Source organism: Suncus etruscus, chromosome 1 (assembly GCF_024139225.1).
Source record: "Suncus etruscus isolate mSunEtr1 chromosome 1, mSunEtr1.pri.cur, whole genome shotgun sequence".
Classification (NCBI taxonomy): Eukaryota; Metazoa; Chordata; class Mammalia; order Eulipotyphla; family Soricidae; genus Suncus; species Suncus etruscus.
The window spans coordinates 449,561-476,597 of NC_064848.1; the positions used below are offsets into that span (position 1 = coordinate 449,561).

General features: G+C 40.4%; 1 protein-coding gene across 1 annotated transcript in view; it reads left to right on the top strand.

The window, feature by feature from the left end:
- TNFAIP8L3 (TNF alpha induced protein 8 like 3) overlaps positions 1–18,937 on the top strand; it is a 56,797-nt gene extending 37,860 nt beyond the window's left edge. The window contains exon 2 of the mRNA XM_049777488.1: positions 18,272–18,937. Within this exon, the coding sequence (XP_049633445.1) occupies positions 18,272–18,834 (563 nt within the window). The 3' untranslated portion in view covers positions 18,835–18,937. The remainder of the gene's footprint in view (positions 1–18,271) is intronic.
- The last annotated feature ends 8,100 nt before the right edge of the window (positions 18,938–27,037 follow it).

Here is a 27,037-nt window from a genome sequence, read left to right on the forward strand (position 1 = left end):
ATTACAACTACCATGACAATGATAGTGAGGGACAAAGGCAGAATGCCTGTCTGAGAGACAGGTAGGGAATTGGGGCAGAGTAGGGAAATGGGACGACATTGGTGGTGGAAAGATCACACTGGTGAAGGGTCGTGTATGTTCTATGACTGAAATCCCAGTATGACCATTTTTTGTAAACATGGTGATTAAATAAACATTTTAAAAAGATATGTAAAAAAGATATGTAAGATAAATAGTAATATACTTTGGATAGCTTAGCTATCATCACGCCTGCGTGATCACCTCCACAGAACACACTTTACACCACATTTCTAACCACTGGATAAGTATTTCTCTAGAACCAAGTAGACACCAAACACAGAACCAAAACTCTGCTTTCCCTCTGTGGTGAGACAAAGCTAAGATTTCAGCAGTACCCAGGCCAGCAGTGTGCAGTATAATGTGTGCAGTATGATGTATAAGACAAGTTAACACAAACCCCTTCTCTTCATTTGGTTGTCTTTGGCAGTTCAGTTCTTCTTCCTTCCAGCTCATTCCTGTGTCCCCAGACTAGCTTCTCTATTACTAGTCCCACTTTAAAATCATATTTTCTAGGTGGTGAGGAGAGGAGGTTGGGAGGGCGCTGCTAAGGGGAGAAGAATCCTTTGGGGTTGAGAGAGAGAGTCTTATCTGACTAAAGGATTTCCCAAATGTCTATAAGACTATTTTTGATCCAGCCAAGTGGATGTTTTCCTTCAGAAGGGTCTGTTTATTCCTCAGACTTCATTACTTGGCTCTTTTTGGAGATGGGGGACAGGTCCTTTCACATCTCTCCCTGGTTGAAGGACTGGAGGTAAAATGTAGAGCACATGATAGGACAGGCTGGATGAACCACCTACTGGGCAGGCCCCGTGACTGCCCCACTCAGATATCTCCCTCCCCAAAACTCTGGGATCTGGATTGAAGCCCAGCAGGATTAGGATTGAAGTAATCCTCCATTTCAGGTACCTGTTTTTCCCCATCCAAGCAGCTTCAAAGCAAGAAGAGTGACATGGCATCCTCCTTTCTGATTTCCCAGTCTGTCAACATCTCCCTTCTATCTTGTGCCCTCCTATCTCTCTCAGGACACATGCTCTGATCTACATCATAGGCCCCACATTACAGTGCCAGGAATTGTCTTGCCAATCACCATGGCTTCCTACATGCCTTGGGAAATATACCAACACCAGCAAAAGAGTTTGAAAAATCATACTTCACATCTCCCTATTTGGCCCCAGCTCTCCTCAACTCTGATCAGAGCACGAGTCTTACATTGAAAATAGGCTGGGAAAACTCATCCATGCAAAAGGGTCTTCAGCACTGTCCTCTCCCTGCTCATCACTGGTGCTGGCAGATGAGCCTGCTGTCACTAAGGTCCAGAATGGGATATGGAGGGAGTCCTCTGCAATCACTTTCAGATCTGTTTAGTGAGAGAAGAAATACTGTAATCAGGAAATTTGTTTAATCAAGCATGCATAAACAATATGCTGAAAGAAACCAAAACAGCTCAAAAAGCACAAAGGCGAGGCCCTTCCCAAGAGTGTATATGTATGTGAGTATGGATGGGGGTGGGGACTTTCCCCTCCACATTTCCACACACCAGTGGTCCCAGGGTCAAATTCGGGCTCCCTTTCAGCAAAGCTCCATCTCTACAGCAAACAAGGAAAGAAGTGAAATGAATCATTTTGTACCCTGTCTAGTGTCCGTGCATCCTAGTGTCCCCGTGCCAAGACCCAAAGACCTCTTGCTTTTTACTGCAACTAGTAGAGACTTGAGAACCTCTGTTCTTCTCAACAATAGTCTTCCCAAAGTACATAACACTGGAGTAGGGAAGAGGCCAGATCCAAGAAGATCTCAAGGATGTTCTGGATTAAACCATAGTTAGAAAAAAAAAAAGTGGTTTTCTGACCCAAGTTTCAGAGATGCCATCAAAGTATTTCCCAGAATTCCTTTTCTGAGCCTCAAAACTGTCCTGTTCTTCAAGTATTAAAGGGATTGGACTAGCAAAAGAAATTCTTCATCATCATGTGAGTTTTGATCATTTCTCTGTGGGGAAACAGGAAAGAGGCAGATTCAGGTTTTAGTTTGTTCTTAATTCAAAGGTCCCACTGTCTCTTGATGATTTAACTTCATTGTATTGTATCCCAGCACTGTGTTTTTCTACAGCATTCTAGTGGCATTATATGGTTTTATATAAGAGAGAGATGTTTGCTAGCCTGTCTTCACTGAAAATATAACAAGTCAATTAGTCTTTCTGGAAACTAGCTGCATTGGTTTGCATTTCAGAACACCAGCTACAGCTATTTATGGTTTTGCCCTCATAGGGTAAACCAGGAATGAAAGTCAAGACCATGTCTTCTCTTGGAGGTGCTTCATCACTGTCCTAGGTACCTGCATATACACCTCTCCACTACAACCAGTCCTTGCTCATCGCCCACCCAGAGGCCAGGTAGGAAAACAGGAAGTGGGTCAGGCAGATATTACTGTCCTCACTGACTTCTGAGCTCTTAGTAACATCAATACATGGAGCATGAGAGACATGGCAGCCCCAGTCAGCTTTCCTGGATACACTGAAGTTGAGCAGAGAGTTGGGAGCTCACTATGAAAGTTCAAATTTCAAGTCATTGGTGAAATTGCTCTGTCTCAGAGAGGTTCACCTGAAGTGTCTTCCCAACAGCTGAGTGTGATGGAGTATCAGAACCATCCCCTAAATGTCCTCTCCTGTGTTTCTGGGGGGTGGGTGGATGGACTCTGGCTCCCCCACTGTGGCAGATGGTACTGGTGAAGCATAAAGGTTGTTTTTCTCTGGATATCACCTCTACTCCTAACTTCTCAGAGCTGACTCTTCCATCATCTCAGCTGTTTATGGAAGTGATGTTGTGTTGGGTACTGCCTTCCACAGTCTTTCAACAGAGGGAGGTTAAGGAGTGAGGGGAGGAGGGTTTTGAAAGAAGAGAAGAGTTTAAGAGTTTAAGCCCAGGCCACTGGGGTACTGCTCAGAGCTCTTATTTGAGCCAGAGTTGCCAACTCTGAGCCTGGAATCATTCACAACTATCATTAACTTTATTTTTCTAATAATGTTCTTTCTTACCATGCTGAAGCTCATCTGCTGCCTACTCATTCAGCTTGGTAGCTCTTCCTGCTGTTTGTCACTGACATTTCACCATCTGGAAGTGCTTCATGTTTCTGGAAACATCACTGGTAGTGTGGTTGAACATCATTTATAGCATCACCAGCTCTGCCTGGCCACAGTACCATCCTCACAGTGCAGTGACCTTTGCTTTCTCCCTAGACTTGCTCACAACCAGTGTCATGCCATGCGCCCAATGAAACCTAAGCCCTTTTTTCTTCCCTTGAAAATGGCTCAAGGCACCAGGCCTCAGAGCAGTGACTTCAAAGTCTCTTTACTGGAGCTGCTCATCAATTTAATTTCAGGAAGTTCCTGCTTGTTTACTTTTCCTAGGGGATGAATTTTGCAACTTCCTCCAACATCTCATAGTGCTAGTCACAATGATTATAATCTATTAACACAACAGATTATATAGTTATAATAATAAATCTTAAGATCTCTGAGTCATAGAAACTATAAGCTGTAAAATGACTAATGGCTGCAGATTAATGGATAATCTGTAAAATGGCTATTTTTACCCAGTCTCTAGTTCTGAGGTTTTGTGCATCAGTGTGTATGGCTAGACAATGAGAATTTTTAAAAATGCCATATATGTGTATATACACACACATATATATTCAAATACATATATGGCCCTAAAAGGATAGTTTTGCCAAGACCTGTCCTATATCTCTAGTGCTCCCTCAAAACAAACATATAACCACTGATTTGGCCCCTTTCCCCAAGCATCCCTGTCCATTCCATTAGCCTGAAGTGTGCCTCCTCAAGTGATCTCTCACAGGGTCTCTCTGCAGAAGCTGAGATGACAGAAGCTCCTGGTTTCTGAGCTTCCTAATGAGGGTTTCTCACCCTTGCTGCTCTTCCAGTTTCACTCCCCAGTTGAGCCCTACATGTGCTGTCTGCACCTGGCCTCATGATTCCCTGAGAGTTATCCAAAATGACCAGAATCTTGATTTTCTCTAAGGCCCTGTTATTGTTTCCCACAATGTCTTTCACAGGATGTTGCAAGTGTTGGGACAGAGATATCTCACTGTGAGATTGAACATGCATTTAATAAACCTAAGACCTAACCTACTGAATTGCACTGCTGAGCCTAGTCTACCTGAAACATGCTCTAAACAATTACATTAGCCCACAGTTAGGATAATTCATCTCCCAGAGAGCCTCTCATACAATGAGTGTTGAATATCAATTAGACTGTACTAGAAGTGAAGAGCAGAATGGTGGTGTGTGCAGGTGATGTGTGGGGAGCTAGATAATCTATTTGTATAACTGGTCCTTTTTAACCTCACCACAGAATAGGCAGCCATTCAAAATAGATAGCTAAATGGTGTAGTGTTGGAAATAGTAAAATTCAAATGGGGGCCAAGATCAAGTAACTCCCTCTTTTTTTCTCAATTTTTAAAAAATATCTTTATTAAAGCACCTTGATTACAAACATGATTGTAGTGGGGTTTCAGTCATAAAAAGAACACCTCCCTTCACTAGTGCAACATTCCCATCACCAATGTCCCTAGTCTCCCATCTCCCCCACCCTGCCTGTATTTGAGACAAGCATTCTACTCATTCCCTCATCTAGAGGGAATGTCTCTGAGCATTATTACAATGATATCTTTTATTTTTCTTAAAACCCATAGATAAATGAGACTTCTGTGTGTCTCTCTCTCCCACTGACTTATTTACTCATAATAGATTCCATGTACATTTATGTATAGGAAAATTTCATGACTTTGTCTCTCCTGATGGCTCCATAATATTCCATCGTGTATATGTACCAGAGTTTCTTTAGCCATTCATCTGTTGAATGACATCTTGGTTGTTTCCAGAGTCTGGCTATTGTAAATAGCACTGCAATGAATCTAGGTGTGAGGAAGACATTTTTGAATTGTGTTTTTGTGTCCCTAGGGTATATCCCTAGGAGTGGTATAGCTAGATCATATGGGAGCTCAATTTCCAGTTTTCTGAGGAATCTTCATATTACTTTTCTTAAAGACTGAACTAGATGACATTCTCACCAGCAGTGAATGAGAGTTCTTTTCTCTCCACATCCCCACCAGCACTGATTGTTCTTGTTCTTTGTGATCTGTGCCAGTTTCTGGCATGAGATGGTACCTCATAGTTTTGATTTGCATCTTCCTGATGATTAGTGATGTGGAGCATTTTATCATGTGCCTTTTGGCCATTTGTATTTCTTCTTTGAGGCATTGTCTGTTTATTTCTTCTCCCCATTTTTTGATGGAGTTAGATTTTTTTTGTTAAAAAAAGTTCTGTCAGTACCTGTATATTTTTGATATTAGCCCCTTACCTAATGGGTATTGGGTGAATAGTTTCTCCCATTCTGTGGGTGGCTTTTGTTTCCTAGGCACTATTTCCTTTGAGGCACAAAAGCTTCTCAGTTTAATATAGTCCCTTCTGTTTATCTCTGCTTCCACTTGTTTGGAGAGGGCTATTTCCTCCTTGAAGATGCCTTTAGTCTCAGTGTTATGGAGTATTTTACCAACATGTTGTTCCATATAACGATGGTTTGGGGTCTGGTATCAAGGTCTTTATCCATTTGAATTTTACCTTTGTGCATGTTGCTAGATGGAGGTTTGAGTTTGATTTTTTTCAAGTGGCTGGTGAGTTGTGCCAACACCACTTGTTCAAGAGGCTTTCCTTGCTCCATTTTGCATTTTTTGCCCCTTTATAAAAATTAATTGTATGTTTAAGAAACTCACTGAATACTCAAGTTTATTCCACTGATCAAGGAGGGTCTGTCTTTATTGCAATACTATACTGTTTTAATGACTATAGCTTTGTAATACAGTTTAAAGTTGGGGAAAGTGATGCCTCCCATATTTCATTTCCCAAGTGTTGCTCTAGCTGTTTGTGGGTGTTTATTGTTCTAAATGAATTTCAGGAGTGTTTGATCCATTGCTTTGAAGAATGTCATGTGTATCTTTAGAGGGATGGCATTAAATCTGTGTTGGGGAGTATTGCTGTGGGCCAATTCTGTTGCAGACTTCAGCGCCTGCAAACAGATTCTTCGTGGAGTTCAGGAATCCTTCACGGGAAGAGAGTGGGTACACGAAATGGCGAAAAGATGGAACAATATTGTAGAAATGAAATGAGACCACACAGAATGCATGGGGACTTGTGTCTAAAAAGACGAAGACAAATTTATTTTTTGAGCTGGCTGCTTTTAAGGTTTGAGGTTTGGAATGCAGGGTGTAAATTTTTGACATCAAAGAAACTGGGAAAAGAATGAAGGACCCTGGCTTAAATTAGCATATTAAAGAACCGATACTGAAGGTGAAAAGGCAGTTTGGTTTTGGGTTAGTTTTGTTTTGGGTAAGCAGGGGGAAACTGAAAATTACTTCACTCATGAGCTAAGTGTTTGGAAAAACCTGATCTTGGCACCAAAGTAGCAAAAATCACAAGAGCTGGTTAATGGGAGACTTTTGGTGGGATTTGTACTGTCCTCCTTTGTTAGAAAGAATTTACTAAGGCTTGATTTTAATATTGGTTAAAAATAAAGAGAGAGATAGTTACAGCCACTTTAGAATTATGGCCAAACAATCCACACAAAGGGTCAACTGATTTTGACTGCTCTAAGCGGGCCTTTTTGGCAAATAATTCCTTTTCAGGAGAGCACTACACCTTCTGGTGTGTGCCCCTCCTGAGTGGGATGTGACAATTCACCTTTTTTTTTTTTTTTAACATGGGCACCTGGTGGCAATTTTAGGCTTTTTTTTGGCTGTGAGCTCAGAATAGCCTTTTGCACACTAGGGACCAAATAGGAGTTCGAATTACTGTTTTGCATGCGAGGCAAAACGCCTTATGTATGCTATTTTTTCTATAAGTTCAATTAGAAAGAATAGAGACAGTACCAAAAGAGCCAAAAGTTATAATTTGATTATAGCAAGGTTGGATTAGTAGCTATGATACACTTAGCTAAAATAGGGTATAAAGTATATACTATTCTATGAAAATTAAAATATAGGCAGGTTACTGTAACAATATAAAAATTGAGAATGTATACTGGCACTGAGGAATAAAAAACAAATAAGTAAGATACTATAAGTGAGAGAATTGTAAGGAGAAGAAAGATTGAGTAATACTACATTATTAAGAAAAGTTAGAAATAAAGAAGAAGCATAGAAAAGTTGGAAATTAGAGGAGAATTTAAGCAATAGTAATAACATGGCATATATGAAACAATTTTTGCTGGGAAATAGTTGGAAGGGGAATTGCTGGTTTGCTAATTATAATTATAAACACATATACAAAAAATTTTGTTACAAATTACAATGATAATAAAAGTTTTGTTGCTGCTTTCAAGAAGGTAGGCTAAACAGAAAACATATACTTAGAATAAAAGGTGATATTTTGTTTAAGAGTTTATAAGTTCAGTTTTTAAATTTTTTGAGTTCGTAAGTTCAGCTGCGGGTGTGACGTTATCTGTTTCCAGGCAGCCTTCAGGGGTTAGCAGTGATGGCGTTTTCTGCAGAAGTCACCAAACTGGGGGTTGAAAATGCAGCTGGAGTTATCAGGTGAAATCAGCAGGGGTGTTGAGTTTGTGAACTTGTTAGCTTCTGCAGAGGGAGGCTGATTTTTTCAGGTAGACAGCGTTTCAGCGTCAGTAGTTTCTGTGAATTTTTTTTGAAGAAACTGGAAAACTTAAGTGAAAAAATTAGTGGGGGCATGGTAATTGTTTTACTTTGACTGGGTTCCAGAGAAACTTTTTAGACCTGTAGGGAAATTAAATAGCTTTTAATTATGCTTCGGGGAAGCTATATGCTTCCCTTTTGGACTTTATGTTGTATAAGTTCTATAAAACAAAGGTTGTTAGGAGAAAGTGAGGGCAGAGAATCTGCATTATTTGTTTTTAGGATGTTAAAGGAGCTGTATTTTTGCCTATAAGAAAGGAAGAAGGAAAGATTTTTGTTACTTAGATTGCAAGGGAATGCAATTGACTGGTATAATTTTGCAATTTCAATTCCTGGAAAGGATTAAATTGATTAGTGGGATTTGAGCAGATTAGATTCAAAAACTCTAAGATTGTTTTAGAGGTGCACGTGTTCTTGTTTCTGTGGGAGGATAAAAGTTAATTTGCAATGAAAAATATGAAAATTAAGTAAAAGCAATTACAATATTAATTAGTACAGATTGGTTATAAAGCAAGGTAAATTATGTATGGTTATATTTAAATGCATTTTATAGGCAAGTAGATAAGGTAGTGGTGGTAGGTATATTTAGAGGCTAGAAATATAAGAAAAAATAAAAGAAGCAAAACTTTTGACATAATAGCAACAAGATTATAAAGTAATGATTTTATACTTAAAAAAAGAGAAAATGTTTGTTAAGAAAACCACATAATTGACCTGATTATACTGTATACATATTGAAATAAAAGAAAACAAATTTATAGAAAAATTATAAAAAGAATAGAGAGAGGGAAAAATATTTTTGAGTTATGTAAATGAAAAGTTATGCAGCAAACGAGACGTAAAAATTGATGTTTTTTATTAGTTTGATTGGCATTTGTGTGAAGGCACACCTTCAGTGCTAGAAAAAAAAACTTTAATGATTTGCTGGGAGAAAACACAGCTGAATATTACTGTTAATTTGTTTACTATAAATTTTTGGGTAAGAGTTACCATGATAAGGTAGAGTAATTAGTACATGAATAAACTTTGTTACTAATGACCAGTTTGTTGTAGTTATTAAGTAACTTTTACTTAAGTATTTTTAAATGCATATAAAACAAATACAGAAAGTAGTTACCAAATACATGTTAACTAAAAATTTTAATTTTAGATAGCTGAAATTAAAATTATATTTTTAAACATATATATTTGTAAGATTGGAGAAAATCTTTCTTTTTTGGGGCAGCCACTGAAAGCTGTTTGCAAATTTGGTTTGCAGAGAAGGCATTTCTGTTTATACATATGCAAATTAAGGTAGCCATTGAGTATAAACTAAAGATAAATTTAAAGATTTTAAGAGGCTGAAAGCACAGAGCAACAAGTAAATTTTTAAAATTGCAGTTAGTAATTTAAGTTACAATAAGTTATGTAGCTCCGATTTTTTTTTTTTTGAGCTGGGGATAAGTTTCCTTTTACCAATTAAAGGTACTAAAATTTGTTGAAAATTTGAGGGCATCCTTTGAAGATGAATTACACCTCAACTAAATTGAGACCAGTGCTGACAGGTGGTATATGCTAGCTATTTAAATTAACATTTGAAAAACTTATATTAAGGCTTAAAGATGGAAATGATGAAAATTACCCTTAATTATTATAAAAAATATAAGTAAATAAAATGCTAGATGTTATCAAAGACGATTGAAAATTAGTTTTTAGATGTATTATTATTTTAGATAACAATAAAGAATTAACACAATTTAGATACCAGTTTTAATATTATTATGACCAATGATAATATCACACAGTAATAAATTTATGTGACCAAAAAAAAATTTTTTAAATTAATTTGTAAAAAATATCATGCATACACGAAATTAATATTATTTAAAAATGGTTAAATTTTAATTAACTGCAACATTATTAGACAATTTTGATTTATTAAAAACCTTTTAGAAAGAGAAAATTTGGAAACCTTGAGAAATCCAGACCTTATTCTGATGACCAAATGGGCTCTGTGGGGGGGGAGGGTTCCTTCCCCCTCAGGGCCTAGAAGCCGCTTGAATTCAAAGCGCAAACACATTTTTTTTTCTTTGCTTTTCTCTGAGGCGAGATTTGACCTAGGAAAAGGCTGTTTTGTTTTTGTTTTTTTTTTTTCAAAATTGCACATTTGTAATATGCTCAGTTATATTAAAGAAGCACACATTGTTTTCAGACACACAATTTTCAGACATACAATTTGAATGCACACTCAGACAAACCTTTAGATTCACACAGCACATAAATTGACAAACATAAAGGTGAGTTGCAGGTAAAAGATGAGATGAGAAAAATTGTGGGAAATTTTTTGGATGTCTCCAAATTATTTCCGCCAGATTTTTGCTGGCTATTAATAAAATAAATTGTTTTAGGAAAGGAAAAGGCCTTTTTAGAAGAAAATAGAAGAGTCAACTCTTTATAGTTAAAAGGGAGGTTTTTGAAGAGAAATAGAAAAAATTAAGTGCATTTGTTTACCTTTATAAATTTCTAGTTGGCAAATTTCTACTTTTGTTGCATTATATATGACCTGCAACTTTTACGGATACACACATATTTATTATTATTTAAAGAAAACATTTGAGCAGAGACTTATGGAAAAATTTTATGCATTAGATATGCAAAAATGTTATTAATTATGATTTTTAGACACAATTTTAAGTACATCTCTTTCCCATATAGTACACGATGAGTGAGATAGAATATAGGGCTAGACATTTCCTTTGCTTACATCATTTTTCCAAGTTAGGATAACAGCACTTTTTAGAACACTTTTAGGCAATCCTAGACCCCTCAAAGGGAATGGAACATGTTCCACTGCCCAAGAGTGGGGCCAGTCTTTTCCAGCGATGCAGGAAAAGTCTGCTTCGGTATCCACGTGGCCTAAAATATCTTTGTCCTGAATTCTTATAGATGTTAAAGGTTGTTCTGAGGCGTTCTCATATTTCTCAAACATTACAGGAGAACAAGACTCAGTAGCATGAGAAGATGCAGCATACGGACTGTTTTGTTCTAAAAATTTTTTAACTTTTTGCACAGGAGAAATAGTAGCCAAAGCTAATATTGATTCATTTTTAACTTGGTGTCTTCTGGGGATTCTTTTGTCTCTAAGTTTAGAGATGCTATAAAAGGAACCGGCACTTCAGTTGTTAAAAGTTCTAAGCTGTCCTTTGCTCTATCAAGCCCCTGATCGCTAGTTCTCCTTTTAAAATTTATATTGGTTTTCGGCCTGGACTGCTGATTATAACTATGTTGCATATTTGCCCTAGTAGTTTGGGCTGCATGTACTAATTCTTGTCTATCATCAATCACCTCCATAACCTCTGTCCAAATTATATAGATAAGATTTAGGTGGGCATCAGGACCATACGTTTTATATACATTTTGGATATCCTGCTGTACTTGTAGCCAATCTTCCAAACATAGAGTACCCCTCTCAATAAACCAGAGGCTATAAGTTTCTAAGAATAGAATAAATTGCTGTATATGTTGTGGAGATATGGCATAACTTTTAGCTTTTAGAATATACTTTATAGTAACAGAAAGAATTTGTTGCTTAGAATAATTTTGACCCATGTTCCCGTATACCTTCTCGTCTTAAAACCTGGTACTTTCCAGGGGTTCCTAGGCAACCTGGCGAGGTCCAATTTCGTGTCCTAAAATGAAAAAGAGAAGGAAAAAAAAGGATAGAAGAAAAGACAAGGTAATAGCTTACCCTCTCCTAATGGCCCCTCGTTGAGCGCCAATTGCTGTGGGCCAATTCTGTTGCAGACTTCAGCGCCTGCAAACAGATTCTTCGTGGAGTTCGGGAATCCTTCACGGGGAGAGAGTGGGTACACGAAATGGCGAAAAGACGGAACAATATTGTAGGAAATGAAATGAGACCACACAAGAATGCATGGGGACTTGTGTCTAAAAAGACGAAGGACAAATTTTATTTTTGAGCCTGGCTGCTTTTAAGGTTTGAGGTTTGGAATGCAGGGTTGTAAATTTTTGACATCAAAGAAACTGGGAAAAGAATGAAGGACCCTGGCTTAAATTAGCATATTAAAGAACCGATACTGAAGGTGAAAAGGCAGTTTGGTTTTGGGTTAGTTTTGTTTTGTGGTAAGCAGGGGGAAACTGAAAATTACTTCACTCCATGAGCTATGTGTTTGGAAAAACCTGATCTTGGCACCAAAGTAGCAAAAATCACAAGAGCTGGTTAATGGGAGACTTTTGGTGGATTTGTACTGTCCTCCTTTGTTAGAAAGAATTTACTAAGGCTTGATTTTAATATTGGTTAAAAATAAAGAGAGAGATAGTTACAGCCACTTTAGAATTATGGCCAAACAATCCACACAAAGGGTCAACTGATTTTGACTGCTCTAAGCGGGCCTTTTTGGCAAATAATTCCTTTTCAGGAGAGCACTACACCTTCTGGTGTGTGCCCCTCCTGAGTGGGATGTGACAGAGTATTGCCATTTTAATGATGTTAATCCTACCAATCCATTAGCAGGGTATATTTCTCCATTTTTGTGTGTCCTCACTTATTTCTTGAAGCAGGTTTTGTAGTTAGTTTTCTTTATATAAGTCCTTCACCTCTTTAGTTACATTGACTCCAAGATATTTGAGTTTGTGGGACACTAATGTGAATGGATTGTTTTTTCAATGTCTATTTCTTCTTTTATCATTATTGGTGTACAAAAAAAGCCATTGATTTTTGTGTGTTAATCTTGTAGCCTGCCACTTTGCTATATGAATATATTGCTTCTAGAAACTTTTTGATAAAGTCTTTAGGCTTTTCTAAATATAGTATAATGTCATCTGTAAACAGTCAGAGCTTGATTTCTTCCTTTCATATCTGGATGCTCTTAGTATCTTTATCTTGCCTAAACTTTATGACAAGAACTTCTAGCACTATGTTGAATAGAAGTGGTGAGAGAGGGCAGCCTTATGTACCAGATTTTAGAGGGAAGCCTTTTAGTTTATCTCCATTGAGAATAATATTTGCCATTGGCTTGTGGTAGGTGGCCTTGACTATATTGAGAAAAGACACAAACTTTAAGTAATTCCCTCTTTGACCTCTCACCTGTCCCTGGGTAGAGGAACAGCAGAGGTTCTTGTGTGTGGATGTGAATGTGCACATGCATGTGTGTACACGCACACACACACACACTCACACACACACTCACACACACACACACACACACACACACAAAGTGGCTACAAAACCAAAGACGGCCAGAGGGACAAAGAGTTGCTGGGCTATTGACCATGACAGGCAAGCCATGGTGTCCCGGCAACAGCAGACCAGGAGACATACGTGGACTTCCAGAGACATCATGGACTTCCAGGGACAAAACCAGCTAGAAACCAAGGGCTAGGCAAGAAACCAGCATGAGACTAGAACTTAAAAACAGAAGGGATCCAAAGCTACATTCCTAAAGAAATAACATGCTGGGAAAAGGGGTTGAGGGAGGGCAACCCTGGTGGTGGGAAGGGCCCTGATTTATTGTCACTATGTACCTTAAATATTACTGTGAAAGATTTGTGACTTTTGGTCACAATAAAAATTATTTAAAAATAAAGAAATAACCGTAATCTCATTAGCATCTGTAATTTTGTTATGTTGTGCCACACCCAGCACTAAAATGTCCCTAGTCACTGGGTCTCTTCTCATCTGCCCCATTTCCACCCCTACCCTTAGGAACCTCAGTTCTGTTATCAGAGAACACAGTTTTATATTGCTTTGTTTCTTGATGTCCCACACACATATAATATATATTCATATCTCACATGAACAAGGTTACCTGGTCCTTTTCTCCTCTGATCTTATTTTACTTAACATGAGTACTTCTGGTTCTATGTATATTGTAGTAGAAGCAGGATTCAGCAAATTTTCATAGTTGATTAGTATTATTTGTTTTAGTTTTTGTTTTTTTTTTTTTTTTTTTTTTTTGCTTTGGTGGCCCACACCCAGCAGTACTCGGCGGCCCTTACTTTTAGCATTGTTCATGTGACCGTATGGGATTTCAGGGATTGAACCTGGGCTGGTCACATGCAAGCAAGTGCCTACCTAATGTGTTATTGATCCATCCCTGAGTACTATTGTTATGTATGTTTTATATTTGCTTTTTATGTATAGATATATCTCCTATATATCTATCAATAGCTATAAATAGATATAGAATCCATTCATCTGTTGTTGGGAAGTTGGGTTGTTTCCTTGGCTATTGCAAATAGCACTGCAATGACATAAGTGTCCAATATCTTTTTTGAGTTAAGTGTCTTTCTGTTCTTGGGATAGATACCAGAAGTAGAGTAGTTCTGTTTTTCAATTTTGTTAAAAGTCTCTAGATTATTTCCAAAGAGACTGAACTGTTTTACAGTGCTACCAACAGTGAATGAGGATTCCTTTTTCACCACATCTCCACCAGCCCTGGTTATTTGTGACCTTTTTGAAATATACCATCTGACTAGCATAAAGTGATATCTCATTGTCATTTTGATTTTTGATTTTGCCTTTCCATGATAGTGAAGATGAATATTTTTCATATGTCTGTTGTCCATCTGCATACTTCTTTGGAAAAGTATCTGTTCAATTCCCCCCATTTTGGTTTTTTGGGCTACACCTCAGAGTTACTCTCTCACTCTGCAGTCAGGGGTCAATTTCTGGTGGTGCTCAGGGGGACCACATAGGATGACAGGATTGAGCCCACATCAGCCATGTGCAAGGCAAATACCCCTACATGCTGTGCTATTACTCCAACCCACTCCCTATTTTTATGAGGGTTGTTTTGTTATTGAGTTTTAGGGAGCACTTTATATTATTTGGATAGCATCTCTTTGTCAGATGTATGGGTGCAAACATTTTCTCTTATTTTAGCTGTAGTTTATCACATAGCACATGAGATACCTATTTGTCCTATTTTTGCTTCTGCTGTCTTCTTTATTAATGGAATCATTGAAGACACTTCTTATGGCATTCATAAAGAATTCCATCTATTTTTTCTCAATTTAGTTTATGAATTTTACTAACATTGTAACAAACATGAAACCATTCTGAATTCACTTTTGTGAATGAGATAGTACACTGATTTTAATTTGTGACTAAGTCATTTTTTAAACACCTTTTCTGAAGAGGCTTTCTTTCACTTTATAGTTTTTGCTTATTGTTAAGAGTTAAGATTATGATGACTGATTAAACATTTCAACCATAAAAACATATTGGTGTTCTCTGGGCAACAGAGGGGGACAGACTTCAATGAGAAATGTGGTCATCTTTGGAAACCACTGTCATATTTTCGATTAATGAAGGTGGCATCTCCAGAAGTGCTAAGAGCCACTAGGAGAAATCTTGTGATACTAGGAAGATAATATGTGCTAGTGACCAAATCTGGGGCCCCATACATGCCAGGCATATCTCTCCACACTCAACACTTCCAATTTCTTTAAATTAAATAGGGCATACTCCTATTGTTTTCAAATGAATAATGTAGATGTTATCTCACTGTGATAACTGTGGTATGTATGATACACTGGTCCTATTAAAAAGAATTCCAATATAAAATTTTTGGGTAGTCTTATTTGGCCATATTTGATGGTCTTCAGGGCTCAGTCCTGGTAGACTCCAGGGACCAAATGTGCCAGTGATCAAATCCAGTACTGGTAGACTCTTTAACGTTATCTCTACAATCCCTTAATGCCTTTCTTAGCTTTAAACAACAATATTTGTAGTATCTAGAAATTATATTTCATTTTTCATTTGTTTCGGGGATATTTTTTGGAGAGAGACAAGCCCAGCATAGCTCAAGGGTTACTCTGGGCTCTGGGCTCAAAAATTACCCTAGCAGGCTCAGAGGACTATGTAGGATGCCAAAGTTCAAACCTGGGTCAGCCAAGTGCAAAGCTATGCTATTGCTTCAGCCCCTAGAACATATATCTCTTTAAAGCTGATAATTAAACTTCAGGTAAAAAAAATGTATCAGCTTGAAATTATGCAAAGTGTCATGTAATTTTATAGAATTCTTACAGAAACCGATCAGGAGCAGGTGTGATTGCCAATGCTCTAGAGGAAAACATCAAGAGTACTGGTAGTGAAAAGAGCAGGAAAGACTCATAGGGCACTGAGGACTTGTCCCTGATGGGCCTGACATTAAGCCTGCACTCCTCCCCTCTTAGCGCATGATGCCAGGGTGCTGACATGGCCCCATGTTTGTGCGCTGTTGCTTCCATGAAAAATGCAAATTTACTGTTTCCAGCGCACTTTTGAAAATTCTCTATTCTCAGGCAGTGTATAGGAGCCAGGTCTACCAAGAAAGGACTTGTGTTCTGGTGTTCCAGGACAGATCCAACCATATCTCATGGTTCCTGTGGAACAGGCACCTGAGGAAGCAGGAGGCTTGCCCTCGTTTCAGTGCCAGGCCCATTACTCAAGCATCTTTACTCAAATGTCTTCCAGACCACACAGCAGTCCTTTGAACATCCATAGTGCTTCAAATGTGTATCTCTGGAGGACAGATTTGATGTTTAGGGAACAAAAGTTACTCACACAAAGATCCATGGTAGATGATCAGCCTGTGCTGGAACATTTGTCTCTAACTCTGGAAGACAAATCAGCAAGTCGAACTTTCTTGGGGATAGAAAAAAAGTGAAGAGACAGTGTTTATTCCCTTAGCATGCTGGGGAAATCCTGACCATGATGATGTCTCTTGGCTGTGAACTTGCTTTTGAAGTGTTCTTGCTCTCAAGCTTTGGAAAGAGAGCTGCCTGGAATTGGGAGAGATGCCTGGTGCCTGCTCCTTTACTCTTGTGCCTCTGCAAGGAAAAGCCTGCAGGGCCTAACCTGAGGAGCCTAAAGCTGGAAAAGGCCCAAGTGCAGATGCTGGGCTGTCCCATGCTGGATGGTGTGGAGGAAATGCATATTCTGAGTGTCTTACTGAGTTTGTGTCTGTAAGTCCTGACTTCCCAGAGGTGAATCAATGTGCTGTGAGGTCAAGGCCAGGGTGGAGAGAGGGGGTAGGATCCAAGATGAGGAGATGCTGAGAAGACTGCAGAATGTATGTATGTATGTATGGTATGTAAGGTATGTACCTTACTTATCTGTCCCTTGTGGATCCACAGATCATGTAAGGGTCAAAGAGATCTCTCAGTTCTTCAAGGGGAGAAAAATGATGATTTCACTGTTTTCCTACTTTTTTGCTCATCTGCAACATTTCTAAGTGTTTAACTTGACATATGCCATTCCATCTCTGTGCCCATGTCTGTGTCCAAGGTCTTGGTATCGACTGTCCCTGGGACAATGACAGTAAGACACAGGTATCCCACCCAGAGAAGGGGCATTGGGGTTCACTTCACACATCAGCATGACTTCATGGAATTTCACACCCAATCTCAGAAACCACTGCTTGTATGATGCTCTTCCATGTCTGCTATTGGGAATGACTGCATCATTACTTAGAATTTTACATTTAGATTGACACAAATGTCATTTTTAGACATACTTAAGATACGGAATCACCCTTTTAAAAAGGGGAAGGCATCAGGAACATAAATTGGATGTACTAAATGGCTTCACACTTAGGATAGGGCTCATTGTCTGTCCCTTCATGGATCTGGAGATGCTGGGTCTGTCTCTCAGGCAGCACTGTTCCCTGTGCTCTCTGGGACACAGAAGCTCTCCTCACCAGTCTCTAGAGCTCTGTTCCTATTGTGAAAACTACCACCATTGGAACAACTACCACCTAGGAATAGAGACTGTTGGTCCCATCCCTATGTTCAAGATCACCAGGCGAGAAAAATACATCTGAGCTTCACATAATAGAGACCCAGAGACTTGTCCATGGACAAGCCCTGGGAGGTGATTCTGGCATTGGGGCCATATTCTTGTCCAAAAGATTACTAGTCCAATTATCATTATGGGAAATTCTCTATGATTAAACTATTGGAAAGGCTTTTTGCATGTAGTAGACTTAAAAGGGTCTAGACAAGGAGCATCTTGTCTAGATGCTTGTCCCAAGCATCTGAGTGGGAATGGTGGCATTTAGAAAGCTCATAAGTAAAGAAGCATGTCAAATGGACAGAGCTGAAGGACAGAGGGAGATGGAGTTTAGTTAGGCATTATAAAGTGACGTCAGAGTACAAATGTGACAGTTTTTTCTCTTAATGTTTCATGGATTGGGGAAATAGCTCAAAGAACTCTTATGTGGACACCCAGGTCTAGCTCCCAGCTTGAGCACCACTGGCGGTATCTTGGTACACTGGTAAGCACTGGGAAGGCCAAACAGTAGTACATTTTGGGGCCCAATCATCAGAAAAAATAAAAACACAGAGTCAGGGATATAGTCCCTGAGTACTGTTTGAGAAGCCCCACCCCCAGCCAACCAACAAGCAAAAATAACTTCAGGTTCACGTGTTTCAACTCTAGAAATGCCATAAATGAGTCTCATATTTCTGTGACCTTTCTCTTTCCTTCCCACAGGTCCCGATGCTTTCAGTTCCAAGAGCCTTGCCCTCCAGGTCCAGAAGAAGATTCTCAGCAAAATTGCCAGCAAGACTGTGGCCAACATGTTGATCGATGATACCAGCAATGATATCTTCGATGAGCTCCACAAAGTGACCAGGGAGCACACACACAATAACAAGGAAGCTGATAAGATCATGAAGGACTTGATTAAGGTGGCGGTCAAAATTGCGGTTCTCTACCGTCATAACCAGTTCAACACGGAGGAGGTGGCCATCGTGGAGAAGTTCCGGAAGAAGCTGAACCAGACCGCCATGACCATCGTCAGCTTCTACGAGGTGGAATACACCTTCGACAGGAATGTGCTCTCCCAGCTCCTGCATGAGTGCCAGGACCTGGTGCACAAACTGGTGCAGCGCCACCTAACGCCCAGAACCCATGGGCGCATCAACCACATCTTCAACCACTTTGCTGACGTGGGCTTCCTCTCCACTCTCTACAGTCTCGAGGGAGACTGTAGGCCCAGCCTCAAGAGAATTTGTGAGGGAATTAATAAACTGCTCGATGAGAAAATTCTCTGACTACCTTCTCTCACTCTGACCCCTCCATTTTCCTGTTGCAAAGCCCTGTGCGTATGACTGTGCAGGAGGAGGAGAAAGGGGAGTTTCATGAGAGGAGCTTGTGTTCTGTCCTCTTTGTCCCTCTGCTGTTGATGCCCAAGTGGGACCAGGAGCGCTCATCTCCTGAGCTCGCTGACAAGATCTGTGCTTAGAATCACCTGTGTCTGCACATCTGCAAGATGATCCATCTGTCCAGGCCAGAAAGGCTGCTCTGCTCATCACAGCCTCAAGCGGCGTGGAAGGGACCCTACACCTGTAGTGGGAGGACGGAATAAGTTCCCCCAACCACTCTGGTAGTGAGGGCTCTGTGACATCCACCTGCTACCTCCTGGGGCTGCTGCTGCAGGATCAGAGGAGATAAACAGGGCAAGGTCACAGCCTTGGGAGCTCTTGCCTAAGGCCTTCATCAAGTTCTCTCCTCCCAGTGAGGTCAGTGGAGAGGAAAACAACTTGCCTCATGGACTGCTTACAAACTGTCTCTAGACATGCTGTTCCAAATTAATAAGAAATCCAAAGGTATGAAAGAGTAAGGCTGCTGTAAACTGAGAAAACATGTACTTTCAGAGCCATAGTTTTTAGATCTTTGATGTGCAGATTTAGGATCCTGCAGAGGAAACTTTCAGGGATGGCAGAGTGGGAACTGGTGGGAGAGGGTGGAGGCAGAGAGAGTCTGATCCCTCAAAAGCAGGAGTGGAGATGTGCCTGCCCTTCTAAGGCACCCAAGCCTGGAGGCATGGGGAGGGTTGTTCTGTCATGCACCGGACAGTCAGCAGAATGAACCCCTGTCTTGTCTTTTGAGCCCTTTCATTTTGTGCCGTTTTCTCTAGTTCATTAATAAATTGAAATGACCCCTCAAAACAAGGTTTGAGAGCTGTAATTCAAAAATAAAAAACTCACGAACCAGGATTTGACTCACACATACTGCATGCCATGGCACCACAAAACTACAAGAAGGAATAAAACTAATTGTTCCTAAGACAATAAACAAATCAGTAAGAATACTTAGAGTGTAATGATTTGGATTCAAAGAGGTGCTTTCTGAGCTGCTTTGCACATGGGAACCCTGGCTAGATTTCCAACACTATCTAGTCCCTGTATACCACCAGAGCCAAACCCCTATACAACCCAATATAGAGCACTGAAGGGTCTGGCCCAAAAAACAAAACCCCCAAATATAATGCTAATAGGATTGAGAAGAAAGAAATTGAAATGTAAGAGCTCTACATGGGGCAGCTGCAGGGGGAATATGTGGGACCTGTGAGCTTCAGTGCTAGTTCTCAGACTCAGACCACCTTCTTGAGTCTTGATAATCTTGAGTCTTTCTTGCTCTGTTGAAAGGATGAGCACTTCCACTAAAAAGTTCCATCAAATATAACTACAAAGAACAACAAAGCATGTTCTACTGCCATAGGTTTCCTTACTGAGCTACCTAAGAGGTTCTCTGCTCCAAGATCAGCTGAGTATATCTCCAACTGACCAATAGTAGCCAGGGAGAAATGAGCTCCCTGCATACAAGGTGTCACTGGACCTCCAAAACTAGATCACCAAGAACAATACCATGCACACACTTTCCAGCTGCCCTTGGTGTGTAAAAGCAAGTAGTTCTTGAGTGTCAATGACCAGTTCAAGATTTCTTGAGATTTCTCAACATTTTATATAAAAATCCAATAACCATGGGACGGGAGACAGTACAATGGTTAGGGTGCATACCTAGTATGCACCTGACCTGAGCTTGATTCCCATTGTTATGTCTCCTGAGCACTGCCAGGTGCAGCCCTGGAAGCCTGCTGTACACTAGGGTAGCCTTAATATTACCAGGACTACAAGGCCACAGTAGCACTGCATTCTTACGTCCCTGCATGGAACAATGTGTTTTGCTGGCCGAGAATTGGTGGTGGGCCCTTTAGGAAGACCTAAAAAATCAAAATAAAAATAGGTGGGGCTGGAGAGATAGCATGGACGTAAGGCATTTGCCTTTCATGCAGAAGATCATCAGTTCAAATCCCGGCATCCCATATGGTCCCCTGTGCCTGCCAGGAGCAATTTCTGAGCATGGAGCCAGGAATAACCCCTGAGCACTGCCGGGTGTGACCCAAAAACCACACACACAAAAAAAGGTAAATTTTTAAATGTTAAAAATGACCTCAAAAATCTTATTCTTGGTTTATCCTGAAGATTTCTACCATAAGTTTCACTAACTATGAACAGCTGCCTCAGCTGAAACAAATAGGCCCCAGCAGAGTTCAATTTCCAGTACTACACATGCCCCCAAGTACCCGCTTTGCATGAGTATGGCCCCACGCAAAACAAAAACACAAAACATCTCAGAACTATGTAGACATGAATTTATCTCACTAAAGAAATTTCTCAGGAGTGAGAACCCACAAAAGCAGTTAAGAGACTATGAAGAAAACTGATTTATAAAGATCACTCAGCAGGGGGCCTGAGATGGCTCGGTGACACAGAAACTGCCTTGCAGCTCCATCTGAGTTGGTTCCCCAGCAGCACCCTGCTTGTGCCAAATATGACCCCACATGGTCACAAGCATGAGGACCACGACAGGAAGTAGCTGACCCACTGCAACAACAGAGAAAGGAAGGCGATGCAGCTCACAGGTAAAGTCACCACACTGGTCAAGCAGCGCACACTCCAGAAGAGCTGTGCCTGGGTCAGCACTTGCAGGGTGGAGATGGTGCCTGTTCTTTAAGGAAGGACTATCAGGAGCAGCCTCCTCCCCCATCTGGACATGTCGCTGAGCACACAGCTCTGTGAGGCCACACTCAACCCCACCCACCTCGAATGCTGAATTCTTAGCCGCCCACCCTAGTTCTGAGTCCTGTAGAAACACCCTCCACCTGCACTGCCATGTGTCATGTGTCATGTGTCACTCTCTCCCCTGAGTTTCTACACCCTCAGCAATTCCAGGTCTCTGCTCAGTGACAAATCCAAAGGAAACAATCCCTCCATCTGGGCTGCTTCTCCAAACTCCAATCTCCCCCATCTGTACATTTTCAGAACAAGTCAGTACATTTGCTGGCTGCTCCCACTGAACTTCTTGTATCCAATGATATTTATATAAAAATATTGATATCTATAAACCTATCATCTAACTATATATACATGAATATATATATTTTTTCAAATCCCAAATCAGGAGATCGGAGAGACAGTGCAGCTGGTAAGATGCTTGCTCTCCATGCAGAAACCTTGGCTCTTTCACAAGCACTGTCTGGTTCCCAAGTACCACCAGAAATGACCCTTGGGCAAAAGCCACAGTAACCCCTGAGGACTTTCAGGTGTGGCCCAAACACACACACACACACACACACACACACACACACACACACGCACACACACAAAGATGAAGGAGTTGTTTGTTTTAAGTCCAAACCAGGTCTACATGCAACAGTGTTTTTTGCTTTTTGGGGGCCACAGCCAGTGACACTTAGGGATTACTCCTAGCTATGTGCAGAAATCGCTTGGAGGACCATATGGAACGCTGGGGGATCGAACCACAGTCCATCCTAGATTACTATGTGCAAGGCAAACGCCCTACCACTTGCGCCACTGCTCCAGCCCCTTGAAATTTTCTTTTTTAATTCAACATGGTCTCAACAAGTGCAAAACCAGTGAAAATCTGACTGTTCACCCTGCCTATGATGACACACCATTAGCAAGAGCTCCCCTCACCCATGCCTGGAGTATCAGAGTGGAGCCCCGAGTTCCTAGTCCTTAAAGGAGAGGGGCTGCCTCTCAGCTCCAGTTCTGATCTGGTTTCTCTGCTGGGTCTGACACAGACTACCCACTGTCTGTTCTTCTCTGAAACAGAGACTCTCAGAAAACTATTCCTCCATATGACATCTAGGAATCCCCTCAACGTGCAGGGGAACGGGAAAGATTGGGGATTAAAGGGGATTTTCAGATGTGTTTCATTCCAACTAATAAGAAAAGAGACACCTTCCAGATCGTGATGACCACTTGGCTTCGTGGTCCCAGTTTGTATCACTTTTTTTTTTTTTTAATAACAGGAGTTACCCCAGCAGTATTAAACTATAGAATGGAGAAAGGCCTTCCTGATCACTGCTTGGTAAAATCCACTAAGCCTTCCAAAAGAAGGCCCATATTTCCTGGTTTGGAGGGTGCTGGTTCTTCCTAGTCCTAGGAAAGGGTCTGAGTATTGGGCGGCACTCATCTGTCTTTCCCATCCTTCTTTTGCTAGGCTGGGGCAGGTCTCTAGAGAAGAAGAATTATGGCTGTCTACCCAAGCAGCCAATCCCCTTTCTTCAGGCTGTCATACAAAGCTCCCCACTGACTGGGAAGGCCCTTCTGGACTGGATCCTGGGACAGGAAGTCTGGGGTTTGGCTCTGCCCCAAGGAAGGGCTGGATGGGAGTCAGAGCTTGGCACCAAGTAGGCGTGAGGCTGGCAGGGAGCAGAGACCAAGACATATTGTGAAGGCAGTCATATTCCCGGAGGCTCTGAGCTGCTGAAGGGCTTGTGGGCAGCTCTGAAGTAGGACCAGTTGGCTCCTCCATTCATCTGGGAGGAAAGGACCACATCCTCTCCTCCCTCTGTGTGAGGGGCCGAGACTGCCTCAGCTCTCTGCTTCTGAAACAGCTACAACCTGATTTTAGAAACAGACAGTGGGACTGGGAGAGAAATAAGGGGTGAATTTCTTTTCAGCTTTTATAGGCTGTGGAAAGTGTCCAGCGTGATGGAGCCATGAGTCAGAGGTTGTATAAGAGCTCAACACAATCTGGCCATCTTTTCTTTAGGCTTTGCTTGTATGGACCTTGGTGTGCATGTCCTTGGCTGTGAAGCAGAATTGCACTGGGTGTATGGAAGATTCTTGCCAGCCCCACATTCATGCTCTGAGCCTCCCAAAAGAAGGTTGCTGATTCTGGTTCACAACAGAGCATTTTAGCACTGACCGTTTCTTTAAAGGAGACCCTTCATAATGTACATGAACCTCTCACCAGAAAAGCAAGCTCATAATTCCAGGAGGGGAAGGTAGAAGTAGAAAGACAGGGTATCAACCCATCAGGGCCCACCCTCTGCTTCCCACATGCCAGTAATGCCCCTCTGCAGGCAACAAGCATAGTCATGAATGAAACTTCATTGACTTGAGTCAAACATCAAAGAAAGTACCAGAATTTCTGTTAAAATACAGTAGCAAAGCTCCTGCCACCTAACATAGGCAACGTTTTATGTCATTCTCAGAATTCCACCCCAGTCACTATTTGTCACAGGGTTTATGGATGCCCCTATACCTAGTGCATTCCGTACATCCCAGTGTGAATGCAGCCTCATTGGAAAAGCACTGCCCTCGTGTATAAATATAAGTAGTTCACTTTGATACAGCTTCTAAAGCAGAATATTGTGCTCCATGCACCCCAGAATTAGCAATATAAAAGTTGTTCTATGACTGGGGAGATAGCTAAAGGGCCAGGGCATGCGGCTGTATCATGTGGTGCCATGTCTGAGCCCAGCACTGCACATTCCACTCCTAGTCTCTCAAGGCCTCCGGCACCCAACTTTGAAGCATCCAACCTCATAGGTGAAGATCTCATGCAATAACTTGGAAATTTCCCAAGTAACTTGCCCCTGTGTAACTTGAGAGCTTCCCTGCAAAAAAAAAAAAAATTGTACTTTCTTCCATACCAATATCACAAATGATTTCTCATTATTGGAACTGAACTCTGTTCAGCAAGGAAATCCCAGAGACATGAGTGACTAAGACTCATGTGCTACACTAGTTGAGCCTGAGCTCAATCTTCCACACTTTTTTTTTTTTTTGAGTCTGACAGCACCTTCCTGAAATCATTGAAATCTGCAGTGAAAGTCCCTGTTCTGAGGTGCCACTGAAGAAGCCCATGCATTCCCACTGTGGAGGAGGCTCCAAAGTATGGACCAGGAACCTGCAGAAAATTTCTCGGGATGGAGGCCTATTCAAAATGTAAGAGTCCTGGGGTCCAGACCTAAAACAATCTGTGCCAAATCGCTAGAGATAGAACTTAGGAATCGAAGTTAATGAAAAAGCTGATAAATTTGAGATATACTGAAGTTTGCTGACTTTAAATACTTGGCACCTCTAATTTTGCACTTCTCACAGGACTTCAATCCCTTGTAATTGCGTTTCACCTCCTACCTTTTCCAGATTTGCAGTTAAATGATCCAGGTTTGAAACTCTCTTCTCAGAATATATATTACATCTCATGCATAATTTCATTTTGCAAAAATGACTCTATGCCCACTAAATAATACCCATGTATATCTATCCTTTCCCCAGAGCCCCCAATAGCCATAATTCCACTTTATTTCTGTACTCTGGGGAATCACAGTATTTGTCTTTTGTGGCTTTATTGTGTCATGATGTCCTTAACAAGATATTAGGTAACAATACGCTCATTTCCTTAATTTCTAAGTATTTATTACTTTTGGTGCTATTATAAACAGGATTGTTTTTATAATTTCCTTTTCATAGGTTAATAGTGAAAAATACCACTGATGTGTGTTCACTTGGAATCCTATAACACTGCTGCATTCATAAATTCTAAGAGGTTATGTGTAATGGTTAGGGTTTTCTACATAAGAATTAAGTCTGGGGGTCAGAGACATAGCACAGTGGGTAAGGCATTTGCCTTGCATGAGGCTGACCTGGGTTTAAACTCCAGCATCCCGTATGGTCCCAGAGCCTGCCAGAAGTGATTTCTGAGCACAGAGCCAGGAGTGACTCAAAAAATCAACCAAATTTATATATATATATATATATATATATATATATATATATATATATATATATATATATATATAATCTGTGGACAGATAATTTCACCTTTTTAATTTAGTTGATTTTCTCAAAGGAGTTTTCTCCTACCTAGATCTATTCGTCCATGTTCTGTGGAAATCCAGAGCATTTTTATTAATGGTTTCAACTTTCTTCCTAGTTACCAGTCTAATCAGATATTTTATTTCTTGGTAAGTCTAGTATTTCTAGAATTTTACATTAATTAAAGCTATCCAATATTTTTATGATAATTGTTAGAAGTACTCTTATAATATTTGTATTTCTATAGAATTGTGAATGTTATCTTTCCATTTCTGATTAAAGTGATGAGTCACTTTTTTGTAAAAAGGTTACTCTTGAGGGCCGGAGTGATGTGCAGTGGGTTAGGGAGTTTGGCTTGCTCACAACCGACCTGGATTCAATCCCCGGCATCCAATATGGTCCCCCAAGCCTGTCAGGGATGATTTTTTAAGCACAGAACCAGGAGTAATCCTGAATGCGCTGGGTGTGCCTCCCAAATTAAAATGAAAAGGTTGCTCTTTTTTAAATAATATCTTTATTTAAACACTATGATTACATATATGTTTGTAGTTGGGTTTTAGTCATAAAAAGAACACCCCCGTTCACCAGTGCAACATTCCCACCACCAATACCCCCATCTCCTCCTCCCCCACCCCATGCCTGTCTTCGAGACAGGCATTCTACTTTTCTCACTTATTAACATTATCATAATAGTTGTTAGTGTAGTTATTTCTCTAACTGCAGTCACCACTTTTTGTGGTGAGCTTCAAATTGTGAGCCGGTCCTTCCAGCCCTCATCTCTATTGTCTCTGAGCATTATTACAATATTGTCTTTTATTTTTCTTAAAACCCATAGATGAGTGATACTATTCTGTGTCTATCTCTTTCCCCTGACTTAATTCACTCAGCAAATAGTTTCCATGTCCATACATGTACAGGAAAATTGCATCTCTCCTGATGGCTGCATAATATCCATTGTGTGTGTGTGTATATATATATATATATATATATATATATATATATATACCACAGTTTCTTTAGCCATTCATCTGTTGAAGGGTATCTTGGTTGTTTTCAGATTCTGGCTATTGTAAATAGTGCTGCAATGAATAGAGGTGTACAGAAGAAATTTTTGTATTGTGTTTTTGTGTTTCTAGGGTATGTGCCTAGGAGTGGTATATCTGGATCGTAATGGGAGCTCAAAGTTCATTTTTTTGAGGAATCTCCATTTTGTTTTCCATAAAGGCTGGACTAGATGGCATTCCCACTAGCAGTGGTCATTCAACATTTAACAGTTTCTTTTCTTTTTGAAAAATATTTAAAGCACTGTTGTGAATTTTAAAGATATTCATAGTTG